The sequence below is a fragment of the Oncorhynchus masou genome, chromosome 24 (assembly GCF_036934945.1).
Source record: "Oncorhynchus masou masou isolate Uvic2021 chromosome 24, UVic_Omas_1.1, whole genome shotgun sequence".
Classification (NCBI taxonomy): domain Eukaryota; kingdom Metazoa; phylum Chordata; class Actinopteri; order Salmoniformes; family Salmonidae; genus Oncorhynchus; species Oncorhynchus masou.
This window is the reverse complement of record NC_088235.1, coordinates 56297205-56309051: the sequence shown is the minus strand read 5'-3', so window position 1 is coordinate 56309051 and position 11847 is coordinate 56297205. Positions and strand designations below refer to the sequence as shown.

At 41.3% G+C, this 11847-nt stretch overlaps 1 protein-coding gene across 1 annotated transcript; it reads right to left on the bottom strand.

Annotated features, from left to right (window-relative positions):
- Window positions 1-606: 606 nt before the first annotated feature.
- Window positions 607-9144, bottom strand: LOC135512353 (sphingolipid delta(4)-desaturase DES1-like). The gene is made up of 3 exons (XM_064934304.1): window positions 8867-9144; window positions 3161-3903; window positions 607-1719 (listed from the first exon to the last, which is right to left on the bottom strand). Exons 1-3 carry the CDS (start codon window positions 8946-8948, stop codon window positions 1573-1575), a joined length of 972 nt encoding a protein of 323 aa, XP_064790376.1. The 5' UTR covers window positions 8949-9144; the 3' UTR covers window positions 607-1572.
- Window positions 9145-11847: the final 2703 nt, after the last annotated feature.

Here is an 11847-nt window from a genome sequence, read left to right as displayed (position 1 = left end):
CTCCATCCAAGCCAATCAGATGGCACGATGGAGCTATTACCATACTGCTAAGGTTCATTCCAGATCTACATGGAGTGCCTAGGGTTAAGGGTCAATTTGTGATTCAGCACTGCTGTCAGCAAGCTTCCATTCTACTTTGGACAATATTCATCCACATCATGATTTGCATAATGTGACGCATCAATTGGGTTCCACTACCTCATCCACTACCTACTTTAAAGTTAAACATTTGAGTAGCTTTCGGCTCTAGGATTAAGGGGGCACTGCTCTGTTCTTAAGGTCAATCACTACTAAAGAAAGACATTTTGTTTTCTCTCACATTAATTAGGCTACTTACGGCATTGCATACTGCTTTGAAAAATGTTATGGACACAATTGGAAATAATCTTTCAGAATCAAGTGAAAGTGTTAAAGAAAAAAATATGAAAGCATACAGTATATGAACAAAAGGAAATTTGGTTTCAATTAATTTGGCCCTCGATTGGGTTTCCATAAGAAACTCAATATAGGTACTGTCAAAAGACTTCACTAGTCTAAAATCTAAATTAGCTTTAACATTCAGTATATTTCTAAGATTGAGTATTAATTATAGGAGAACCCGGAAAATAAGTCCGGAAAAGTTTATGTTCATCAGACAAAATATGAATGATTCTTCTCCATTACAGTAATTTACACATTTAAGGCCGCATTTGGTCTTTCCGTTAAAGCTCAACTAAACAAAACAAAGACAACGTTTGACCTTTGCTGAGATTCAAATCTGCATCGTCTCCAACCCATGATCGATGGAATCCCGGCCCTTGTCTTACCTAACCTTGCTTTGAACTAGCTTTCTCCCCATTGTATCAAAAATAACATTTAGCGAAGAGCAAAATAACATGGTGCTTCAGGCTATGTGGATCAGTTATTGGACTGAGGTGTTGGCAAAATCACAATACAAAATGGCACTTGGATCAAAATGGGCTAAACTAAAGCTCAGAACATAAGTCAATATGTCCACACACACAGTCATGTGCTAAGTGCCATCTACATGGAATGAAAGGGACATTTTACGATTGAGTGAGGAGAGAACAAACTATCCACAGCAAATGCAGATCAGTAGCATTGAAATGGGTAACTGTATATTGCTATACAGCCTCTTTCAAGAGACTAAATAAAACCGGAGTGATCATAATAATAAAAAAACAGGATCTAATATATTCTACACGTGCAGAAACAGGCACAAAACTCAAATATAAAGATGTCAATTATACATATAAATTAATTCTTGAATCAAATTTGACTGGAAAAAAAAATTGTCCACATTACAAGTTTCTAAAATGACCACATGTGCAAAAAAAAAAAATGGGTGAAATGACAACTGTAATTGTGTGTAATGACTAGTTGAACAAATTATTTTGTTTGTAAGGACTGACTGAACAAATTCTTACATACATGTCGCACGTCCTGTCCACACATTCTCTTCACATTCAGTGCAAATGTGTATTAATATGCAAAAGCTGTAAAAAGTCTTGGTGGCGAGTTGGGGCTGGTGTCAGGTGCGTCAGTGTCGTTTTGTTAGAGAGTAGGAAGGATTTATTCCTGCTTGACATCTCCCTTCAGCCTCCTCTTCACACGAGAGTAGGGGCTGAGCTGGTCATCCATAATGAAGTCATACAGGACCTTCACCCACGATGTGTAGTGGGGCAGGTCATCATAGAACTCTGATGCTATTTTCTTCACCTTGGTTTAGCGGAAGAAAAGAAAAAAACATTAGTCTAGTTTGCTACAATCAAAGATGATTATAACCCAAGATAGGACATACGTTGTTGACATCGGGAACCAATTATACACAGTGGTCAGAACAAACAAGAAGGTGGGCAGAGCCAAGCACAAGCTAGCGAGATCCTGGCATGTTTTAACATGTATTTGCATATTTCCATTAGGGAACACATATTTCCAGAAGTGCACACAGGCACTTCTGCCTACTCAGAAGTGCCCGTGTGCAATAACTCAATTCGCCCTTGCACTCCTCCTAAACAATCTAATTTTTATATACTTTGGCAAAGGGTCAATTCTACAAAACTTAGTGCACTCATAACAGATTGTTTATAAAACGCAACAACATAATGATGTTTGTTTCCAACATTAAGACTTTCCTAAAAAGGTTTCTTTGACACAGACGAGCGTCGCAGTACTAGTATCATCCATGCCCTAATATTAGGTGGCGAGTGGAAGTTCTAACCGGAAGCTTCAGGTTTTTACCCCATGTGACATATCTGGAATTCCCCTTTCACCTCTCAGTACCATTCAGGGGAACTACAACAGAAAGCGAAATTGCAGCAGTCCTGAATCATATAAGAATACTCATGATGCAACACATTTCCCCATAAACCAACATAGGCATTCTTTGCACAATGGTGTATCATGCTTTAAATCATTTACGTCTCCAAACACAGAATGTTCTGCGAAATAGAGCTTTCAAAGTCTTCCTGTGTCTGTGGAAGTCAAATGCTTTTCTTATGAATGAGCCTGGACAGACTGCCTAAACATATTTGGAGGAATATGGTTTTATCTTTTCTTAAATAAATAAATAAATAATTATTACCCTCGTGTTATATTACTTATCCTGTTTCATCGCGATAAGCAAGCGAATGCAAATAGTAAGTAAATAAAGATAATTATTCACAGTTTTTTTTCCTGAATCAATAAGGGGCTTTGGTGGTGAGCGTGGCAATGGGCACTGTCAACCAGTCGGCAGAGTTGAATTTTAGAGAAAAGTTTAGAGGCCCCCCATCTTGGCAGTGTAGAGAAATGGGGATTTTTAAGCAGATTTCCTGCAATTATACTAATTTCTCCTTGGAGCCAAGAGAAAATGTTGCAGTTTTAAAGCTAATTTCCTACAATTCTATGCATTTTGCCATGGCTAATGCTGTGTCCTTTTGCTGAAACATAATAACAAAATCAATACTGCTAAATTGTTTTTGGAATTTTTAATTCTCCCTGACTGTCTAGCTTTTATTTTGGTGATTGTCAAAGATAATATTATTTAAAACATATAGTTCAATTACCTTTTCTACATACTTTATATGTATTTACTGGATGACAACAGTTATAATGCTACATTGGTCTGTCTTCCCTCTCCATACAGTCACCCCCCAAATGTTGTTTTCAACATCCATACCATAGGTAGCCTACGTCCTGGAATGCTGGGGAAGTCGTGGTGCTCGTTGTGGTAGCCCACATTGAAGGTGAGCAGGTTGAGGGAGCCATAGTAGGAGTAGGTCTCATGGCCCTTGAGAAACATGTAGTGCTCGGCAATAAAGTGTCCAGAGATGGGGTGCAGGCCCATTCCCAGCAAGGAGCCCGCCATCATGTACACCACAGGCTTGGCTCCACACAGCCAGTAGAGGGCCACGTTGAAGGACAGCTGCACGGCCACGTTGGCCAGCTCCAGGCCGGTGATGGGCTTGGGGTTGATGCAGAGAGGGCGGATGGCGTAGAACAGAGGCTGGAGGATGATCCAGACAAACTTGCGGAAGCGTGTGCAGAAGAACCAGCCCTCGAAATCAGTAGGGATGTCTACGTCTATACCGTCTCCTCCCAGGTAGCGGTGGTGGTCCAGGTGGTAGCGCTTAAAGGAGGCAGAATACGGCAGCCCGATGGGCAGGTTGGCAAACATGGCAAACCAGCGGTTCCACATGGCCCTGTTGTTGCCAAATGCAGTGTTGTGAGAGATCTCGTGGATGGCCAGGGTCATAGAATGGTTGATGCAGCTGCCAAAGGCATAAGTCCAGAACAGGACCCATTTCCAGTCCAGGTCTTTGACCAGGTAGAACGCTAAGAACTGGATGATTACCATCATGCAAACAATCCACTTCAGCCTGGGATCAGGCCCCATGAGTGTCTTTATTTCTGGGTACTTTGCTGTTAGAGAAGAGAAAGAATACAAGTTTGGTTAATTTTCAAATTTGGCAAAGCACTAATCAAGACTTCATAAAAACACTGATACACAACTCCTTTCTTGTAATGTCATTCCAATTCAGAACTTTAATTGCTACAAACCAATCAGCCATTTCCTACAAATTGTAATCTTTGTAACTGTTTGCAGGACCTCAAGCCCTGGAGTTTAGCATCTTTGCTACTTCAGTCAAATGGCCCCCTAAAGCCCAGACAGGACTGGCCCAGAGATCCCAAACTGTCAACTACAAAACACAATTTATAAAAGGTGCCTGCAGGAACAGTCTGGCAATTGCAATTCAAAACTACTCTAATTATACCAGTATCTTATTTGGCTAGCAGCCACACCAGGATATGAGACCACAATGATACAAGTACTTTCAAAGAATAAGGGCAATGTAAACAAGGTTACCAAATCCACCCTCCACTTGCAAATAAAGCAGTCTGCCAGTCACAACTTACATTTTGTGACAATAAAGTCATATCACTGAGAATGAATCTTATCGCTCCTGACTAAAAAGTAACCTAATGTGCACAAAGGGTGGTTTCAGATTAGGCCTACGCCTGCAACAACTAGGGCCCAGACGATGATTGACAAAAGCAAAGCACTGAGGGTTCAGCTTACTACAGCAGCAGTTCCCAAACTGTGGGGTGAGGGGTCCATCCCTCAATAAAAAAGAAATGTAATGTTCATGAGAACAAATGATACAGGAGGTCAAGACTGGGATATGGGTGGTTACAGAGGGCGGAGGGTTTTAGATGCAGGCCTATCAGTTTACACCACATAACAGGTAAAGGGAAGCAACACCAAACAGAAACTGACTTATCCTTATTGCCTTGATTTCACAGCTGATGGAGAATGGGTGAAATGTAGAACTTGAAGAACTCTCCATAAACACCCGTTTGAAAAGTTTTGGACAAAAACACATACATGTGAGTTATGTACAAAGGAATAGGGAAACCTTTTCAGCAGGTAGGGAGAAGTCATTCTAACAATGTATGTGGTGATACTTCCTAATCCACCCACAATTTCTGAGACCTAAACATCACCAGCTTGTAGTAGCCTACTTTAAAAAAAAAAAAAAATGTTTCGTGTGTTAGTAGCACCTACTAAAAGTTAAGATTATTTTGTGCGTATGCGTTGGCCTAGCCAACATTATCACATGGATTTATTTAACTAGGCTATAAACTAGAAAGTGAAAGACGAGCCACGCTGACCTTGAGTTTACTGTGCTACTTTATAATGGATGTGTGGACAGACCGGACTGTTTGGCCTACTCACTGCAGTGCTTCTTGATGAATGAACTTTCAACTTCGTAACAATGGGGAATGGTGGTGTTTATCAAGGCAAAGATATAACTAGTGATGGGGAGGAAAAAAACTTGACGGTTACACATTGGGATATTATTTTTCACGATATATATTGTATTGTTTTGACAATGTCGCTACATTATTTTTGTGCTAGTTGGTTGTACCTGCACCAAAACGTTTCCATCTTTTTAAATAGGTACCTAATTTCTTTTCAGCACTTGTTTCCATGACCGATCAAAACTTGTTTTCTCATGACCCTTGCATGTCCATCAGCAAAGGACAGAAATATGGTGAGCAATATGTTTGGAACATTAAATCGCAATAAAAATCAGAGTATCGAACTGCAATACATCGTGAGAATCGCAATACATATCGTATCGGCTACTAAGTATAGTGCTAATATCATATCGCGAGGTCCCTGGCAATTCCCAGCCCTAGTTATAACCAAAATCGTACTCAACAATTTAAGTTACATTGTTGGCTTTCTGGGCAGTGTCCCATCACAGGGTAACACACTTCGGTTGGTTTCCTCAGTAGTACTGAATGATAAGGATGATAAAGGCTGACAGAGACAGGAAAAACTCAGGTGGAAGGTGGTGGGCTGGCTTGCTGAAAATAGTCCAGTGATCCTATCTAATTTCACTTCTTATCACTTTGTGGAGTGATCAAATTAATAGTTTGATTGGATTTGGGTGTGATGTCTGGACTAATTATTCTAAAAGGTCAGATTTACCACTTCTGGGAACTGACAATTCCTCTGGGATGAGAGAATCTGTGAGAAATCTTAGAATTCAGAGAAGTCTCCAAGATATAACAGAGCCACCTTTGCAAAATGGTTTTCAAAATATTGACCTTACTTCCTGACCACATCGCGTTGCATGTGCGAGCATTGCAAAATAAATGTAGACATGCACGTTATTCAATAATTTCATCCAAACTGCTTACGTACGTCAATGAGCGTCTGCGTAGCTAGGCGCTAAAATAGAACGTGGTTCTATTTTTGAAGCTTGATGCACCCTAAGTCCCGTCTCTCCCATCTCCTCATTGGTTTTTATGAGCATATACCCACATGGGTGTTTGAAAGATGAACTGAGGTCCACATGCCAGTCCAGTTGGTGGGGCACCTTAAAGTTGGTTGCCAATCGCCATATTTAGTGCACAGAAGAAGACTGAAGGAGAGATTACTAGAAACTAAGTAAGATTCACCTTTTATCTGTGGATTAATTACTGGAGTAGAGAACACACGAGTGTGCGACTGAAAATTCTAAAAAGATACAGAAAAAAGGACCTTGTCCATTTCAGGTCAAATAACAACCCAATGTTAATATCCAAGGACAAATTAGCTAGCAACAGCAAGCTACCAAGCTAAATGGCCATGAATGTTTCATGCGTTTTGACCTGTCTGCAAATGCATAGTTGTTTCAGAGTTCGTTTTGGTATTTCAACCTGTGTCCTTATCGCATCTGGTGTGGATGGACAAAAGCAACATGTGCGCGATGGTGCACGCCCCATCTCATTAGGGCCATTTTTACCAGTGCCAGGAAGCAGTTTAATTTTCACTATTAAGAAATCATACTGTTCCCGACAAAAGTTAGACTTAACCTAGTCCCCATTAATACAATACGTGGAGAGCCTGTCTTTTACTAGTGTAACTTGCATATTTTAGTAAGCTGTTCTAGTGGCCATTTGAGCTCACAATCAGAACATTTCCTCCCACTATTGTTTTAGTTTCTATTACTTTTAGTTTCTTTACTATTTAATTTACTTTTATAGATGCTTTGGTGGGTGGGTGGAGGGTGGGAGTGGAAGAATGAGGGGTTGGTGGTTGTACTGTTTTTGTTGTTATATCTGAAAATCTAGAAATAAAGTTGTAAATAGTTATTTTTTTCAATCATAGTGTTTTTATTCATATTTCAAGAGTGCTTATGTTTTTTTTTTTTTTTTAATAGGCTACTGAGAAAGAGAGGCCATGATGATTGTAGTTAATCTAGGGGACAAGTCCATGCAAAGAAATGCCACTTCCTGTGTAGGCTACATTGTTCTGTGTTTCGTCAAGGGGCTGTGTGGTGGGAGAGGCCTGAGGCATGTGTGATCACTGATCATGTGATTAGCATAAGCCTTTACATGCTTGATTCAATGTGATGAGCTCAGAAAGGGTCTAAATACCTTACATGGGCTGTCCGACAGTAAACTACACTGAGATAAAAAGTTAAAAGCCATCACCAGACTGAAATAGTAGCCCGTAGCCGCCCTGTTTCTATGATAGAAACTATCAGTGTCCCTCTGTGTCTCCTGGTGCTGCTGTACTCCCAGGGCATACAATGAATTATTCAGACAGGATATGTTTCCTTTTTCAATGAGTTCTTTATGACATCGACAGAGCCCGGACTCAGCACAAAGGGATTGTTTGCAAGTCAGCAATCAAGTTTCAAAATACAGTAATACTGCTGGTATAATGCACTTAGCATCATATGAAATATAGCCAGAATGAAATACTGTATTTCTAAAGCTATTGAAAACTTGATTGCTGACATACAAAACATGTTGAGACTATATCAACATTGGACCCTCAGAAAGCCCACTCAACCCCAATCATCCATGACAAGACCATGCATACATAAGACCACCTGCTGCTCATTACAGGGGTCCTCTTCACCTCAAAAGAAGGCCACGGTAATTATGGTCAAGGGACTACAGGTACCACACCCACAAGGCTTTGGCCGGCACACTAGCCCTAGAGATCAGCTGTGCCAGTGCCTCTGGCTTACGTCTGGCAACGTTACCTTTCTAATTGTACGTGCTGCCCCCGCCCCTTTGTTCTCAGTTACAGTTGTGTCACTCCATTCCCATGACAATGCTCAACGGGCGAGTTGGCAAACAATAATACATATCATTATTTGTAGCTAACTAGTTTCATGATTTTATATTTTACGCCAACGGTATTTTTCTCCTGAATCTTTACCATCGTGTAATCTCCAAATAGCTTAACGTTACAGGCTGACTAGTTAACTGTTAACTTTCAGGGAGTGGCGCAGTCAGTGAGTTTAGGGCCCGGGTCATGGCAGGGACTTTGTTGTAACGGTTTCCAGTTTGTGCTTAATTGGAGAAATAGCTAACCAGGCAATATTTAGCAAAACCACACCCGTACACAGAAATCTTTACACCGAATAATTGGCCTGGCTAGCGAGACGACGAAAAATGTTAACTACTTGTTGGCAATAGTTATTGTTGAAACTAGATTAGCTGCTAGCCAACACCCCTCTCCCTGTCTGGCTAACAAGGTAAGTAACTAGCCAATGTTCGCTAATTAGATAATTTACTGACGCTAGCTAATTAGCTAACCATGAATCCGTGGCTGCAATGACCTACTGCTAGCTACATAGCAAGCATACTGTACCACACAGAAGATAGAGGGTTGCCGTTAGTTACTAGTAGTTAGCAGCCAGCTAGCTGTGATGCAAGACAAGATAAACATTCTCTAAATTATTGATTCATGAGCTTGCTAAGCAAACCACATGTGGTTTCTACATTAGCAAGTTAGATATCAGGTCTAGTTGTTTAAAAAAATACACATGCTAATGTTAGCTTCTAACGTTACTGGGGTGTGGGGATTGCTCACCCAAAATGTCTTTCCTCCTGTCGGCATGTGGCTGATCTGTATAAACCCATTCGTAATCCTCACGAGCGACACGGTTACCCATATCTTTTTGTTGGTGTAAGTAACGGAAAATGAACGTCTCAAAACATTTGCTTTACTAAAAGTGTCAAGTTCACTCCCTGGTTACCTAACGGACTCACACCACCCTCTCCGGCCCTGTGGGAGTGCGCAGTAATGACGATTGGTCGTCTGCGAACAAACGGCTATTTTTGGGGAACCGAATCGCATCTGTGAATGACTCACTGAAAAGACTCCGAATGCAGATCACGCAGTGCGCCGTTCTTCTTCTTTGAGAGTGGTTTGGCGGATCGCATCCAACTTTTAAGATGCATACACCGCCACCTACTGTACTGGAGTGTGAGGCCAGTCACGGCCTACCGACATTCAATTCTCTTCATTCGTCCTGTTCCTCTCAGGCAAAATAGAGCCCTTAGACACCACTTCCCTCCCACCGCTACTCCAACCCTATCCAGCCTCCTAACCCTTTCACACAATCTCTCTCTCTCTCTCTACATCATACAGCGCAGTGCACAGTTTCTGGTAATTTAGCCTATTTGATTGAGGGCTGGAACTTGCCTGCCCGTCCACTTTTTCTTTCTTTCAATAAAAAATTCAGTTTACCCGCCTCCAACTTGAGAAGGGTGCAATTGGGTCGCCTTTGAGAGACAGGTGGAGAAGAGGACCGGGATAAGGTTGTTAAATTGGAGAGTCGGAAATGGCAGCGAGTAAGTGCGGATGAAATGGAGGAAATTCAGAAAAAGTTGGTGAAGCAAAAGCTGTGCTGTAATGTGAATAATATTTGTGTCAGTTCGGATGGATGAGGATGAGGGGCAAGGACTGGAATGGTCAGTAATGGAAAGACATAGGAGGTAGGTGAAGTTAAATTAGCTTGGTTCATTGGAAATGGTAGATTGCTCATATGTTGTTGTAGCCAGGCTCAGCAAGAGAAGATTCTGAAAATGGAAAAGCTTAATGGGAAGAAGATTAAAAGCCATGTCCCTGGTGCTTACACTAGATTGAGGAGAGTCATCACTGGGGTCCCAATATCTATATCCACAGTACATATTAAAAAACATTTGAAAGGAGGAAGAGTGATATCATAGAAGAAGAAGAAGAAGGGTGCAATTGCGGGATCAGAAGTGTCCGGTGTGAGAGAGGCAGGTTGAAGTGGTCAGAGTAGTGCAGAAGGTGTCGTATGTTGAGTCTGTGAAGAAAGTAGAGGATGGTTCAAGCATGAGGGATCCTGGAATGATCCCAATGAGGAGATTTGTGCCAGCACAGAGTGATAGGCCAACGAGTGATGGAGGGACTGTGCGTTCCTGGTTTCTTCACCCGATATTGAAGTCCTGGATGGCTGGGATCTTGGCCCCAGTGACTGGGCTGTACACACCACCTTCTGTAGTGCTTTGCGGTTGAGGGCGGTACATTTTCCATACCAAGCTGAGATGCAGCCAGTCAAGATGCTGTTGATGGTGCAGCTGTAGAACTTTGTGGATCTGCTAGTAGTAGGCCTGATTACTAACAACGACGAGACAGCCTACAGTAAGGAGGTTAGAGCCCTGGCAAAATAGTGCCAGTAAAATAATCTCTCCCTGAATGTCAACAAAACAAAAGGAGCTTATCGTAGACGACAGGAGACGAGAGAGCATGCCCCCTTCCTCATTGACAGGGCCACAGTGGATAGGGTCAGGAGGTTCAAGTTCCTACAGCACCTGGTGTCAAATGAAGGCCATGAAGATCATTAAGGACCTCAGTCATCCGAGCCACAGACGGAGTCAGTACAGGTGCATCAGTGCCAAGAGCGAGACTAAAAAACTGCTTCTATTACCAGGCTATCAGACGGTTGAACAGCCATCACTAGCCATGTACCAGGTGATCAACACTCACTCACTCAAAACATTCACACAAGCTATCACACACACACACCTCATACTAACGAACACACACACACACACAACCAACACTGCTGTCCCATGCTATAGAGACATTTAATCACTGATCACTTCCTGTTTCACACTGTGTATTTACTGTATCCCTGAAGTAGCTCATAATATTTCTACTACTGTACATTGTATTTTAGTTACACTGTTTATACACACTGCATATTTATTCTTGACATGGCTCACTAATATGTATAGATTGCATTTTATTACTGCTACAATGCTATTTGGGTTGATAAGATTAGTCTTGCCGTTCTTGATTTCTTGTTTGACATTTTACTGCATTGTTAGGAGCTAGTAACATAAGCATTTTCCTGCAGCTGTTATAACACCTGCCAAACTGTGTACGAAACCAATAATTTTGATTTAATTTAAGTTCCAAACCTCTGCCAATAGAGCTCGCCAGTTTGTAGTCCTAATAAACAGAAATGAGTTACCTCTGGTTCGTTCAGCCATTTCTATTGGAAAAATAAGGTCTGATTGTTATAAAATCAGTCAGTTAACATGACCTTTATTAATTATGAAGCATTTTTGTAATTTTCTGATTACATAAATGCTTCAAAATTCACAAGTGATATTAGCTGATGATTATCTCAGAACAAATGTTTACCACAGACTTTATTTTTACCGTTTAGCCAAAAACCAAACAAAAACTTCATTAATTTCCCCATTGGCTTTGTCCAACGAAGTTCGTGTCATTGCTATTGCGGTTGTTGGATCCTGTGTTTTACATTATAGCTATTACTATATATATGATTGAATATTATCTGCTGTTGGCTTGTGTGGATGTATGTATGTGTTATGCAACATAGCTGACTTGAAACATTGTTAAAAGCTTCAGGGCCATGGGCCTTTCTCATGATGGAATAATACATTAGACAGGCACTCTGCAATGAGTTGGGGGGAGGCACATTCAGAGCGTGGGGTTGCAGAACAAGCGGTCTTTTGTTCGATAACAGGAGCGAGATAACGGTATGGAGCATGAGCGCATGGATGTTCTTC

Bases quoted from the DNA above. Each gene is read 5' to 3' on its own strand.
- LOC135512353 (XM_064934304.1), bottom strand. From the start codon at position 8,948: ATGGGTAACCGTGTCGCTCGTGAGGATTACGAATGGGTTTATACAGAT. The intron at 3,904-8,866 runs GTGAGCAATCCC...CTTCTCTAACAG, and splicing joins CAGGAGGAAAGACATTTTGG to CAAAGTACCCAGAAATAAAG. The intron at 1,720-3,160 runs GTATGGATGTTG...CGCTAAACCAAG, and splicing joins CAGGACGTAGGCTACCTATG to GTGAAGAAAATAGCATCAGA.